This window comes from Amphiura filiformis, chromosome 16 (assembly GCF_039555335.1).
Source record: "Amphiura filiformis chromosome 16, Afil_fr2py, whole genome shotgun sequence".
NCBI lineage: Eukaryota > Metazoa > Echinodermata > Ophiuroidea > Amphilepidida > Amphiuridae > Amphiura > Amphiura filiformis.
In genome coordinates, this window is record NC_092643.1 from 25602795 (window position 1) to 25618293 (window position 15499).

General features: G+C 38.3%; 1 protein-coding gene across 1 annotated transcript in view; it reads right to left on the minus strand.

Annotated features, from left to right (window-relative positions):
* Window positions 1–15499, minus strand: part of LOC140172518 (uncharacterized) — an 87280-nt gene extending 71781 nt beyond the window's left edge. Inside the window, exons 1-5 of the mRNA XM_072195664.1 lie at window positions 15455–15499; window positions 8418–8752; window positions 6943–7090; window positions 3735–3905; window positions 778–916 (exon numbers count right to left, since the gene is read on the minus strand). Of these exons, the coding sequence (XP_072051765.1) occupies window positions 778–916; window positions 3735–3905; window positions 6943–7090; window positions 8418–8752; window positions 15455–15499 (838 nt within the window). The remainder of the gene's footprint in view (window positions 1–777; window positions 917–3734; window positions 3906–6942; window positions 7091–8417; window positions 8753–15454) is intronic.

Sequence of the window (15499 nt, forward strand, 5' to 3'; positions counted from 1 at the left end):
AAAAGCCGCTGTGTTTCATGATTTCTCCGAAAATACATCGACTTGGAGCGTCAAATTTCAGGATAGTAATGAGAAAAATAGTATCTATTATGTGATACCAAAACCTCATCAACAATGAAAAAAATCGGGGGGATGATGCTGTCGATCGGGTTACGGACCTTTAACTAATATCAACATTCTAGTGGTATTTTAATGTCTTAACAATTTCTTCTCACCCTTGAATTTAGACAATAAATGTTGTGTAGAACTGATTTTGGTCAAAACAATTCTGTGTATATAAAACATAGTAATATAAGTTTATAACCAGTTAAAATAGCTTACACTTTTGTACTTTGTCAGCCCCAAAATAGACCAACAATTAAGGATTTCACTTTTCGCTTTCTGTAAAGAAAATTCTTTACTTAGGCTACAAGAACATAATGTTCTACGGGTGAGGGGAGGGAAAAAGTCAGTTGGTGGATATTTTTTCCCCTTGGAAGAAGCTAAATTACCCCAAAAAATCACAAAAAGCTTGAAAAATGTAAACAATGCAAACACATTTTGAAAATTTTTCTGAATTTTTTTTCAAAACAATTTAGTCAGAATCAATTCACAATTCAGCTAAAAATCTGCTGCTTTACTTTGTACATGTATATTGCTGAAAAAATTAAAGTCCCCAAAATCTGTGTCGGTAGTGCCAGTAAAGCAAGGTGGTTTGGGTGGTTTTTTTTGGTCACCTTATGGAGGTTTGCACTTGTGTGTAAGCCATTATGAATACAGCCACAAGTTAACCATTACCTGATTTATTTCCTTTCTTCTTATCCTTCTTTCTTTTCCATGGTGGAGGTGGTGTTATAAGATCAGAGAAGTCATCTATTTGACTTGATACACCAGTAAGGCTGCTGCTGGGTGACTGGCTGGACCCCGGACGAGTAGGCTATAAATTGTAATTCATTTAATATAATTAGTCAGGGAAGTCATATACATGAAAACCACTTACTCAAAAAAATGTTTTATACCATCAGAAACCTAGAATCTTGGACAAAAGAGTGTTCCAACTAGGAACACTCGGCACATGTATAGTGTGTTTGGGAACAACATGACATCTACAACAATGATTTACTCTTTCCCTCTCCCCATCAAGCAATGTTTAAAAAAAAGCGCAGTGATTTATAGTGCGCTACGCACAGGCACAACGCCTAGACATTGATCCACAAGCCTCAGCACACTTTACAGGTTGTCGCTGACCACTACGGCTGCACATCATTCCAAAAACCATTAAACAACAAATCAGGGACTTTGCTGCTTCAAGAGCGCACACCCTAGACATTCCACAAATAACATTCGCAACCAGGATCAGCTCCCCGAGTTTCGTACGGGTTACAACGAGACAAATTAGCAGTAAGTTCCTTGTCCAGGGGAATTTCAAACTAACTCAATTTTTTCCACAAGAGCGTACTAGGCACCGCCAGGGTTCAAACCCGCAACCTCTCGCACCATAGTCGAACGCCTTAACGATTGAGCTAACTTGAATGCACTTTCATGATGTTGGAACACATCATGAAAAGGCTCAAAGACATTAACATTTCTCAACATTTCACGTGTGAGAGGGGTGACAGTTTTCTGTTCTTTACATGCAAGCATTCCAAGATTCTAGGACTACATGATATTTGAGCGCATAACTTTTCTTGCAGATTCAGATGTTTGACAAAGACGTCGTTCAAATTGCCATTTTCTGTTTGTCGGCAGACAGAAAATACAACACAGTGGCGTATGGGGAACTGCAGTAACTCATAAATTCAATTTTTGAATCAACTAAAATTGTGGAAGCTTTTTTCGTGGATCATTGAACCATACCCTCAAAAGAGAATGGTAGAATCACGAAATGTCACATGTGGTCTGTCAAAATTGCGAATTCCTCTTTTTTGACAGGAGTTGAATTGTCAATATTTTTGACAGTTTGCAATGTCCACTAGGCTAAAAAAAAAAAAAATTGTTTGTTTGTCCTCGACCGCCCGCCCGCGCCTACAACTTTTTTTTTTCTATTTTTTTTTTTTTTTTTTTTAACATTTTCCCCAAAACTGTAAGTTAAAAACATCGATTTTGTTGGATTTTCTACCTTTCTACGACTTTTACATCTTGATTTAGGCATTTTACGCAGACCATATCATACGTGTGGCCGCATGTCCAAACTCACTATACAAATCTATATTTTGTTGTGAACTTTGTACTCTGAGATCGTACTATTAAAAGAACTGAATTTATATCAGATAGCTAGCGTTGTTTGTGGACAAAAACGCAGGGGTGAAAATGTGTAAATATACCGATTTTTCTCACAAGTTACAAAAATGTACTAAATACATTGTATTAAAATATTTTTCATACATTTGAAATACATATTTGAATGATATATGTAATAGTTTTTGATTTTTAAATATTTTCACGTGGTGATTTATATTGTCTGCATAACAACGTTCAAGTGATGCAGTCCAAACATGGCGACCTACGCAGTTTGCGTATTAGACTGCTGCCCTCAGTCGTCAATCGTCTGGATTGACGACTGAGAAAACTACGTGGAAAAAAAGTGACGGATTTTGCAACAGGATTCCTGTGGCATAGAGCATCTTGCGCAGTTGTGTCCAAATTGACCTTTTGACCGAGTTTGTTGTTTTTAGAAGTTCAGAGCGCGATCTTGTCACAGCGGCGCGGTACAGCGACGCGGTACGCGGGCGCCGCTAGTCAGTCGCGCTACGCCACGGCGCACAACTGAAGTCGCATTGAACAGTTTTCAGAAGTCCGTCATGATATTGGCTGTAAGATAATCAGTCGTCACCATAGACATACCACCTAGACCTATTACTGCCCATCCTTTACCACAGCTGGAGGTGAAGCCCCGTATCCAAGGTGATATTGACGGATTGACGGGGTTACTAGGCGAGGAGAAATATCGCATACATGTTTGACGCTGCTTGTTATGCGGCGCCGTTATCGCCAGCGTCAAATGCAACATGTTCCGTAAACGCGAACATATCTCCTTGCTTGCCTCCGCCTATGCGTCCTTGTCAAATTCGTTGCTAAGCAGTGTCGGCTTCACTACGCGAGTCAAAGTCATTGGTCTAGGTTCTCGTTTGTCTGGGGTCGTCACTACGAAGCATAACACAGTACATGCGAAGTGTAGACGGCTGATTGGAATTAGTCTATTTGCGTATGTGTTTTGCGCGAAAGGAAAGTGATTGTAGATCGCCTTGTAAGTGCCCCTATATCCCTAAATTTACGGGAATTATTTAATAATGTAATGTCAGATGTTCCGGCTACTGCTGATGATCAATTTACCGGCCTGGAGATAGCGGTGGGGGAGAAAAGAAATGGACCGTGGAGTACTGTTTCTCCTACTGAAACAGTGGCTACCATTGCCGATTTGCAGTTCAGATATGTGCATTTCAAAATGATACGACCAGACATTCCTCCTAAAAAAAAAAAAAAAAAAAAAAAAAAATCCGCCGCCAAGCACACAATTTTCAAATGGTTGTGGAGGACAAACAAACAATTTTTTTTTTTTTAGCCCTATTTTACAATTTTGACAATTTTTAAATTGTCAATTTAAATTGTCATGTTGAAACATGGTGACAATAATCTGCAAAAAAAAAAAATCTGACAATTTACAGAGTGTCAAATGTTCATAACTTTTGACAATTCTTGTCCAATGTTTCACTATAGCAAACTTCTTAACTAAAATGTGTATGTCAATGTCATACCTCTTTGTCAGCTTTCCTGGGCTGTGCATACACATCAGTGTTCTTTGGTTCTTGTGTCTGATGACCATTTGTCATAATCTTCATGTCGGTTCTAGGGGCTAGGTATATGTGGTCTGAAGTTTTACGCATTTTAGGTGAGGTTGGAGATGTCTCTCTGGATCCTGATGTATCCTGGGATGCAAAATGACAAATGATGAATGGGTAATGTAAAGTGTGCTGCAACCTTGTGTGTTTGTAATAGAACAAGGTAAATCTTTGAGGGTTTAACATTTTGTAAAATAAAATGAAACAATAAAAGAAAACATATGAAATACTAACAAACATTTTACAAGAGCTTAGTGCAATAAAGGGCTATCTGCATTTTTGCCAATTGATTTTTGGTAACAAAATATTCTGGAGAACACTAGGAATATTCTGGACACAGAGGGCTATCTGCATTGATATTTGTATATAAATTACATTGATTTCAAAATCAGACTTCCTGAGCAAAAGTGGCATTTTGTTTGGTGCAACAAAGGGCTATCTGCAAACCTTCCAAGTTTTTATATGTGACACAATCTGGTCTATGGGGGGCAAATTTGAAACTGAGATATATAAAGGTAAAAATATGGAACCAAGTATGCTAGACCTTTGGTGTTTTCAGTAAATGATAGCCTATTGTATGTATAATGTAATAATAACAGTAACTCAATTTTCAAAAATGCCTCCTTTGGCCCCCATGGACCAGATCGTGTCACATATGTATATGGTCATTTTCACGGTAAAGGGTGTAACTTTGGATTTTTAACATTTTAATCCGTAGTGTTCTAATAAAGCCACAGAATTCCATGATTTTTGGCCAAATAAATCATCTAGTTAGCAGCTACCTTGGGTAGCATAATCAGCTTTGGGAGTTACTGCGTTCAGTTTTAGCAGGCTTAAATATACTTAATATTGCCATTTTGAAAAACTATAAAAAACAGTAACATTTTTGTAAAACCTTGTGTTTTCTTCAGTTAGTTCATGGATAATTTTTCTTATCCTGAAAGTACAGTCATATGTTCAGTAAACACTGCCACATTAGATTTAATTGTGAACAGCCCTATATTTTTGAGAACCGGACTTCGATATTTGTCGCTTCGGAGGCTTCATTTTCCGTTAACAATTGTTAACAAACTTTGTGGGTGTAGCTTTGGTTCATAATTCTTGGTTATTTCTTCACTTCTTCTTGATTCATAACAGTTGTTATCTTAACTTGAAATGGGTAACAAAAATTAGTCGATTTGCAAGCTTTTAAAATTTTTATAAAATCTTGACTTCAAAGAGCCGTTTTTCGTTAACTTTTTGAAGCCTCCAAACAAACTGTTCAGCAAGCTTGTGCAAATATAAATAAAAGAGCTCATCCAATCTATTTATCAAAATGTAGCAAAGTAGATCCTCAAGTCACATGTTTTTAAATCGTGGAGATATATATCACCGTTTGAAAATGGGACCCAATACAAACTTTCCGTTAACAATTGAAGCCTCCGAAACAAATGAAGCCTCCGAAACAGCAATAAGATTAATTATCATCTATGCATATCTAAATTGGTGTGTTTCATACTGATATCTGCATTGTAATTATTACTTGATATGTGCAGAATGTCATAAATTTTTAAAAAATTGACATTATGGTTAATGTTTGAAAAATATACTGATATCCAAAAAGCCTGTTTCGAGGCTTCACATGCAAAAAACACCATACTTAACAAATGGGTGAAAAAATTAACATGTGATAAATCTACAATATCTGCCGCATAGAATCATTGATTCAATATACACAAGAAAATAACAGCTTAGATGATCCCAACACTGTTGTTTTCAAAAAAACTACTTCTGCAATGTTTAACAATTGTTAACATGAAGCCTCCGAAACAAAAAAAATGACTTGCTGTGATAATTTAATTTTTGTCACAACTGAAATTCAATACTTAGAAGCAAATCATGAAAATTGGTAATTGTGATATTTTTACCTATTTTTTATGTCAACTTGTAGTGGTTAGCCAAATATTTTACTTTTATGATCACCTGTGTTGTTAACTGAAGCCTCCGAAACACAAATTGCTTGAATTGCCAATTCTAAAAATAACTCCAATTTCTGTGAAACTTGGCTGGGAGGTTCCTTTCATCAAGTAGTATTTGTACATGAAGTTAGACATTCAAATTATTTTAGGAACCCAATTAAAACTTAAAAAATATGTTTAAGGTTTGGAAATTTCCATTGTAAATGACACTTGATGTTAAAAAATTTCAAAACTGCAATTACAAACATAGCAAAACATGGTATAAAACTTATATCTGTTGACTTACTTTGGAATGGGATTTCACATGTATTCCAGCTTTCATGTCATAATTTTCTGAGGTTATGTAAAATACATTTTTCTTAGATTTTAACCAAAATGTTATGGAAATGTCAAATTTTTATTAGAAATCAAAAGGTTTAAGCCTTGAAACATTATTTTACTGGAATTTAAGTTGCTTCTATGCATGATTTCAGTAAACAGAAACATATTTAAGTGGTTTGAAATTTTGACCCAAAAATCAAAAGTTACACCCTTTACCATTTACTGTGAAAATGACCATATGCAACACAGGGGGTCTCTGGTGTTTAGAGCAACAAATTGCTATCTGCATCTGCAGATGTTTTTGCTCATATCTCGAAATGCCCGATTTGTAGATAGCCCTTTGTTGCGCTAAGCCTTCAATAATTATTTAATTGAATGATGGAGATATAGTTTAGAACTAGTTTGGAGCTGCCAATGGCAAAACGTAAATATAAAAAATCCGATTGATGTGCTAACTTCAGGCTGGGAAATAAGAAGCGCCAGACCAGGGACTACTTTGTAAAAAAATAGCCCCCGGTTCACGGTGTTTTACAGGGAACCAGGGGCTATTATGGGAAAATTTGTGGTGTACATTTTGATACCTCCCCAAAGCCCTTGTTACCAGGTACTAAATTTGGGCTGGTCACAACCCTGCACTAAACGATTGGTTTCCAATTGGCACTTTTTTAATACTTTGGCATTAAAAGAGCATCGAAAAAGCTTCATATTATAAAATTAGATGGCTTATTTTCGTGTGATACAAAAATTTGTCATAAAAATACCGATCTCGCCTTTGGCTCGGTGTTTTCATGACTCACACACTTTATTCTCGTATCACACACATCCAATATTATGTATGTACTTACAAGGTGGGGTACATGATCATCCTCATGCTCACTACCGGTGATGGAATCAGAATCGCTAACTCTTTCATCCGGAGGTGGTGTGTCCAGACGGGCTCTGTTAGAGATGGTGTTACGGTCATTCTGTCTACGTAATGGAACTGTGCTATACCTGCAAGTAATTAAGAATTGCATAAGAGACTGTATTCAGGAATAATCAGATTATTTTATGTGTACTTTTCCCCTCATAAATAGATACCACAACCAAATTGTACAAAACTTATTCCTACAGGTATATTTATGTAGCATATAGCGATATACATGCACTTGTATCAATTGGTAAACTCCAGAATACCCTTTGCATTCTGTTTTAAATTAAGATATAAGGGCTGTGTAATAAATTATTTATGAGCCCCCATCAGGGTAGCATTTTTGTGGGGGTGAGAATACCATTTAGGGACAGCCAGGTACAGCATTGTGATATGCTATGCAAAGAGGCAAAGAGTATTCTGAGATATAACTGAAATGACACTCATGCATACAGATATTATTGTATTCAAATTGATGACAATTTGGGCATCATTATCATCAATTTGGGCAAAATACATTTTTTTAAATGATCACATGTGATCACACGCACACTACACAGAAGAAAGCAACTTCTATAGCATCTTTCAGCATTTGTTCTATCAAACCAATCTTCTACACATAATCTATTTCTCCCAACTTTCTATTCATTCCTTGAAAATGACACCAACCTGTCCCAAAATTGTGACAATCTTGAAAAGGGAGCTCTATAACAAAAACATCTGTATGAATAAAGGTAATATTAATTCAGCATGATACATACATGTACATTTAGAGTTAAAGATTAAATTATGCATTATCAAAGATAGAATTGCTCTCATTTAAAAATGATTACATATTGGTTAGAATTTTGTCACAAACATATTTCTTGTCATATGTGACCCGCTCTGACAAAACCAAGAACAAGTCCCATTTTTGACATTTCATGATTTGAATACAAATGTAAGCTTGCACTAGACAATAAGCATCATACTTTTCAAGATATGGATAATTTTGTAAATGATACTTGATATTTTTGCCAAATTGCTATTCTGAGTAATGGGTCAATTAGTTTCCAGCCTTACACAGGATTGAATAGGGATTATAATAGTTCACCTGTTATTTATTGATTAAATAAACCTCTTTTTAGTAAGTACTTTCAAGGATTTGAAAGTCCACTTAATCCTGTGCAGTCAAATACTATGAAATTAAGAATTCCGAAATGTGATTTTTTTTTTAAAATAATGGGAATGTCATCTTTAAAGGCCTATAACGCCAAAACAAGTCTGGTGACTTATTCCGGGTTTTGCTGGAGCTGGTCACATGTGTTTGCATGAAGGACATAAATTTAGATGTGGAAAGCATAATTGAGTTTTATAAACATGGCTTTAAATAGAAGTAAGTTACATTGATACCAAATAGGCATAACTTACGGATCATCCAGGTGGTCTTCCTCCTCCTCTTCCTCCTCCTCCTCCTCACTATCATCATAATCATACATACTACTCCTTGCCATACTATTAGCAACACTAGCATTCCCTGCTACTTGAACAGGTGATGAACCATCATCATCCTCATCATGCCGCGTTGATCTCAGCGTACTCTCCGGAGATGGTGTAGCGATGACACGTCCGACTAGGGTTGAGTTGAGCAAGGCGGAGGCAAGTGCTGATGGGTTTTTCTCTTCGGGAGCTTCTTTTGGTGGTTCTGGTGAGCGAGGAACAGCAGTAAATATTGCCCGTGGGAACAATGCTGAACCGATGCGAGACTGTTTAATTAATTAATGAAAATAATAGAAAGAGATGCTGTGAAGATTATCATTCATCCAGGTCTATAAATTTGAGATAAGTCAGTCCAGTAGTTCAGATTATAATCCATAGACGTAGCGCAAACCCCTTCCATTTAATTTTAATAGAGTAAAACATGCTAAAATGTACAGAGAAGGTCAAAAATTATTGGAAATTCCATCCCTCCCTGCAAAAAATCCTGGGGAGGGTGGGTGGTAGGATTGCAATTACAACATTTGGATATTTCAAAGCACCAGAACAGGGCTTGAAATATATATTTTTTGTAAGCAGGAGCAAGGGGCAAATTTACCCCTGCTAAAAGGCAAAATGCCCCTGGTTCTGCTGAAACAGTTCTGTGTGCATTTGTACTATATAGACCAGGGGCAATATTTACGGTAATGCGCCATGAATTGGGGTATCATAGGCAATGATAGGAAAAGCTGGGGGTGTTACATTTTTTCAGTTTCTTTACATGTAGGATGTTTCACCTCAGATCTCAAGAATGAAGAGGGGTACTGAACTAGTTTATCATTTTGTTGCTAATTTATCTAGTTTTACTCAAGCTAGGTTAATTTGTTGCAAGTGTGCTGCAATCTATGTCATGGGTTCTATACGTTACTGTACCAAGTATGTATTTATGCTCGAAATGTTCTGAATGTCATATTTCTCAAAATAGTTGGCCTACTTCTGTAAGTGTTAACATTTTTTTAAAGGAAATTTAATGAGGAATTCAGATTTGCCATTGGTTTTTGTGTAGGAAATGGAGGAAAAAGTTTTAACTGTAAACTGATTTCATAAAAATAATAAAAATTATGTACGACTTTTGAACACCCTGTATGCTGTATCTCAGTCAGGCAACATAACTAGCCCTCACCATTACAAGTTTGCTTTTTTTGAAAGCCTACAATGTTATTAGCACATCTAAAAAGGTTTTAGCAGAACAGGTTTTTATGGCAGTAAATAAGAGAGTTACAAAAATTTATACTTTTTGAACCAAAATATATAACTTTTCCACCCTATATGATATTTGTACAGGTTGCAAAATTGTATTCCTTACACTGCAGTTACACTTTCAGCTTCATGATGATATAAAATTTGTAGGTTTCTGACAAACCTGAGATGAATACAATCCTTTTTGTGTGAAAGCATGTTTATTTTTCTGATTTTGAGCATGTAACACATTTGGCCCCCAATTCATGGCGCATGATCTTACACAAAAACACCCAAAATTGCTCCTGGATCTGAAAATCCTTATTTCAAGCCCTGCACCAGAATATACTCTCTTGTATTATCGACTTGTTTATTGTGTGCCTGCACAGGGCGAGGTTACTGCGAGTGCTAAAACTACGGTTAACGATTAGCGCCACGAGCACTACATAAGTTATTATCAACACATCTCCCTTTCTTTGGAGATTAAAACCAAATCAGTCCAATTTCTGAATGTGTCTTTTAAAGTCTCAGAGTTCAGATTGTGCTAATTTCAATTTGCACTTGTCAAATCATTTGTTTGAAATGTCTGAACATATCACATAATCATGTGATTGTGATCTTCTGATTACTTGAGTGAATCTGTTAATAAAACAATTATAACTGTAACATCCTAATTTACAGAGTCTCTGTCTCCTTTCAATTTCCAATTGTCTGAGTTACATGTATCTTTACTTCACTCACATTGACAAGATTGCAAACACATGTTTTAATGTGTGTCAATTCAAAAGTTGGTTTTGAAAAGTAGCAAAGTTTGCTCTAATAATACTTAAAAATTTTGAAAACTTTTCAACACTGCTAAACTAATAAACAACGTTAGCAAACGAACAATTTTGTGGAAACTTTCCAAACTGCAAAACATGAAAATAGTTTTGGCAAACCACTAAATTTTGCCTAACACCTATGTTTGCCAATTACAAGTCAAGTAATTTGGGTGGCTTGATGACTCTTCCACATCTGGTGGTTCTTGCTGTTGGTTCTTGACGGGCTGCATTGTTGACCTCAGGCGATGCTGGTGGTGTCAAGGCGTTGACAAAGCTGAAGCTCCTTGGTCGCTCTGATGCTCTTCTTGGTGCTCACCCGATGTATGTAGCAGATGACGACGTTCCTACGGAGTACCTCGCCGTTGTCATTGGTAACCAAGTAGGATCTATTGGGTAACTTGGCCGTGACTACACCTCGTTGAGACCATTGTTTGCTACCTGTATCATAGGTCTGCAGTCGGACATGCTCTCCTTGCTGGAGTGGTTGCAGATCACAAGCTGTTTTGTCATAGTTCAGTTTTTGTTTATACTTGATTTCTTCTTTCTTCTTTTTCACTGCCTGAGTATCAATTGGTTGAAAGTCTAACAGTTGATCAACCATTGGAAGATTTGACCTCAGCTTTCTGTTATATAGCAGTTCAGCGGGTGATTTTCCGCACTCAAGTGGTGAGCTTCGGTAGATTTGAAGAGCTCGGTAGATGTCTTGTCCGCTATCAACAGATTTCTTGATGAGTTGTTTCACAATCTTGACGGCACCTTCCGCTTGCCCATTGGACTGGGGATAATGTGGGCTTGAAGTATTGTGTGTGAAGTCCCACTCATTTGCAAAGCAACGGAACTCCTGGCTGGAAAACTGGGGTCCGTTGTCTGATACTACTATACATGGGGTGCCGTGTCTTGCAAACACTGACTTAAGATTGTTAATCACAGTCTTACTCGTGGTACTTCCTAGTAGACACACTTCCACAAACTGAGAAAAGTAATCAACAACCGTCAAGTAGTTCTTATTGCTGCACAAAAACAAATCCGTCCCCACCTTCTGCCATGGACGACTTGGTACCGGACGTGACTGCAATGTCTCTGCTTGCTGTTTAGATCTGTGGGAGTTACATGTGCTGCAGTTTTTTACAATCTCATCAATTTGTTGGTTAATTCTAGGCCAGTACATGACCTCTCGTGCTCGCTGCTTACATTTCTCCATTCCCAAGTGACCTTCGTGGATCTTCTGGAGCATTTGATGACGCAGAACCTTTGGCATGATTATTTTCACACCTTTCATGATAATGTTGTCTACCACCGTCAATTCTTCACGAAACTTCCAGTAGTCGGTGATATTGACTGGGCACAGTTTCTTGGTTTCAGGCCATCCTTGTTGGATCACTGTAGATAGTGTCTGAAGATCTGGGTCTTTTTTGGTTTCTAGTCTGATTTCCTCCAGTCTAGAAGAGGATACTGGTAATGCAGTCATCACCATGTTGACATATGTTTCTATGTCGGCTTCAAACTCTGTCTGTTTCTCTGCGGTGTTATCAACTGCTCTAGACAACGTGTCAGCAGTATATAACAGCTTGCCGGGAGTATAATGCAGCTTGAGATCATACTTCTGAAGTCTGATCCTCATTCGTTGAAGACGCAAGTGGGCACTCTGCTAGCGGCTTGTTAAAGATTGCCACCAGGGGCTTAAGGTCTGTTTCAGCTTGGAATACTTGTCCACACACAAACTGATGGAATCGCTCACATGCGAATTGTAATGCCAGGCACTCTTTCTCTATTTATGCGTAATTCATTTCCGCCATCGTCATAGCTCGAGATGCGTAGGCTACTGGATGCCACTCTTCAGACTGATGCTTCTGAAGAAGGACTGATCCCAATCCAAATTGAGATGCATCTGAGGAGATTTTGATCTCTTTATTGGGATCATAAAATTTCAAGACAGGTTCAGTAGTCAGCAAGGTGTTTACATCTTGCCAAGCTTTCTCTTGTGTTTCCTGCCATGTCCATTCCACATTGTTGTCTAGCAGCTGTCTCAGTGGAGCTGTCCTGGTAGAAAGATCTGGTATGAACTTGGCATTGTAGTTCACCATACCCAAAAATCTCTGGATATCTGCCTTGCATGTTGGCCTGGTCATGTTCTTTATTGCCGACACCTTAGACGGGTCAGGTTTCACCCCATCCTTAGTCAAACAGTCACCAATGAAGGTCAGCTGCTGGACTCCAAACTCACATTTCTGTCTGTTTAGTTTCAGATTGGCTTGTCGTGTGATTTCTAGAACTGTCTTTAGGCGCTGGTCATGTTGTTCTTTGGTGCTGCCCCAAATAATAATATCATCCATCATTGTGTTAACACCATTCACTCCTTCAAACAACCGATGAATGGTCTTATGGTACGCCTCTGGGGCCATATTAAGGCCAAAGGGTAAACGGAGGTACCTATATCTCCCGAATGGGGTGATGAAGCATGTCAACTTGCTGCTTTCATAATCTAGGGGCAGTTGCCAGAAACCAGAGGAAGCATCAAGCTTACTGAAGTATTTTATGCGTCTGCAAATTCTGCCATGACTTCTTCTCTGGATGGTAATTTAAATCTCTCTCGCTTCGGCCTTATTGAGGTCCCTGGGGTCCAAGCACACCCTTAAGTCTCCACTCTTTTTCTTCACAATCACAAGGTTACTAACCCAGTCAGACGGTTCATCCACCTTAACGACGACTCCCAGTTTCTCCATACGATCCAGCTCAGTTTTGACCTGGTCTCTGAGTCTGAAAGGAATCTTTCGGCATGCATGCTGAACTGGTGTTACTTCAGGGTCAACAGTAATCTTGACTTCACCTGTTAAGCACCCAAGTCCTGTGAACACATCTTCGTATCCCGCGACTAATGGATCATCTGTGTTGCCTGGATCCTTGGTGACATTAAGCACTCTGATGACTAGATCAAGTCTTTCACATGCTGCTAGTCCCAACAATGGCTTGTAGTTTCCTGGAGTTATCAGAAAAGCTAAGTAGTGCTGCTTGCCTTTGTAGTTGATCTTTATCATGCACCGTCCTATCACCGCTATGTTGACACCTGTATATCCCGTGAGCTTTGTGTGGGGTGGGTGCAACTTTGGTCTGGGTTTTAGGCGCTTATACAGAACTTCCGGTAGTAGATTGACTTCATGGCTTGTAGTTCCTGCCCCAGTGTCCAACTTGTAAACTATTCTCTGCCCATGTGTCATCAATGGAAGATTCCATTCCTCTTCAGTGGAACTTGATTCAACTACATCCACGAAAAGTTCATAATCTGTTTCAATTTGGTTCACTTCATCCACAGTCGGTCTGTGTCTATACTGTCGCTGTGAACGCGATTGTGGTGCCGACCGTGCTGTCGATCTTGACTTGGTAAAGCAGAACTTCATAAAAATGACCCTTAAATCCACATTTGCTGCATACCTCACCCATAGCTTTGCAGTCATCTTTATCGTGGACTCTCCCACACCTTCCACAACTAGCAGATGCAGGTGTTTTCTTGCGCTATGTTTTCTACGGCCTTGATTGATTGCATCAATATCTGCAGACTCTTTGGTTAGGGTTCCGGACAACTCTTTGGCCTGCTGTTTTGTTACTTCCTTTGCACGGCATGTTGTTATGGCTTTCTCTAATGTTAGATCTGTTTTCCTCAGGAGACTCTCTCTTAAGGAAATATCAGTAATACCACATACGATTCGGTCCTTTATGAGCGAATTGAGCAGATCCCCAAATTCACAGGATTGGCTACGGATCTTCAACTCAGTTACATACTGGTCAATACTCTCATCAGGCTCTTGATTACGTGAGAAAAATAGATACCGTTGGTACGTGACATTCTTTTTAGGATTACAGTACTCTTCAAATTTTTGGGTGACCTCCTTTAACTTCAACTTATCTGTTTCATTGTCAAATGTAAACGAGTTATAAATGTCCAGTGCCTGGTCCCCAATAATGTGCAAAAAAGTAGACGTTGTTGCTTGTCAGATTTATCTGATAGTCCTGACGCCTCTTTATACAAATCAAACCTCTGATGGAACCTTTTCCAGTTCTCAGCTAGGTTGCCTTGTAGCTCCAGCGGTGCTGGTTGGGTTATAAACTGAGCCATGCTTTTTCACGATGCAGCTCACACGAGTTCAACGTCAAGAGTTTTTATGTTGTGTGCTCGTTCGCTTGGTGCTTACTCCTAAAGGACACACTGACTGTATCACAATAAGAGGGCTCTCCTGAGACCATCCCCAAACGAATTTAGTTCATGTCACACATTAGCAATGTTCTATGGTTCATTGAGATAATCTTGCATCGTCAGCTGGCTGCAATCATTACCGATTTCCACCTATTTCGTGGAAAAATTAAGCTTCGGCGCTGGGATCGAATTATTCTGACACCATCTTGTATTATCGACTTGTTTATTGTGTGCCTGCACAGGGCGAGGTTACTGCGAGTGCTAAAACTACGGTTAACGATTAGCGCCACGAGCACTACATAAGTTATTATCAACACATACTCAACTGTAGCCTATTGTCATGATTGTTGTTGAACTGGTTTAAATCAATTTTCATCATGTTCATTGTTATTTGTGAGTACATTACAACCTGATGACTTTGTGAAGTTTAAGCTTTGCTATTAACGGTACATTTTCAATTTAGTACTTTATACTGTAGTGTATGTCATTATGATGTAGAATTTGACCCCATCGAATTCACACGTTCAACTTAAATTGGCATGGCAACGTTTACACACGTATTAGCTTCAATCGATTCACTCAAGGCAAGCTTCATCATCAACATCAGCAAGTAAGTCACACTATATCAATTCTACAAACGGGATACAATTCCTATATCATTTAAAATACTCCCGACCTTGTACAGAGACACTGCATAATGATAAATCGCACAATACTGCAGTGAATTTGCTTTATTTACGTACCATCGATTGCTTGCTCTTCTTCTTCTTCTCCTTCTTGCCAGCCAT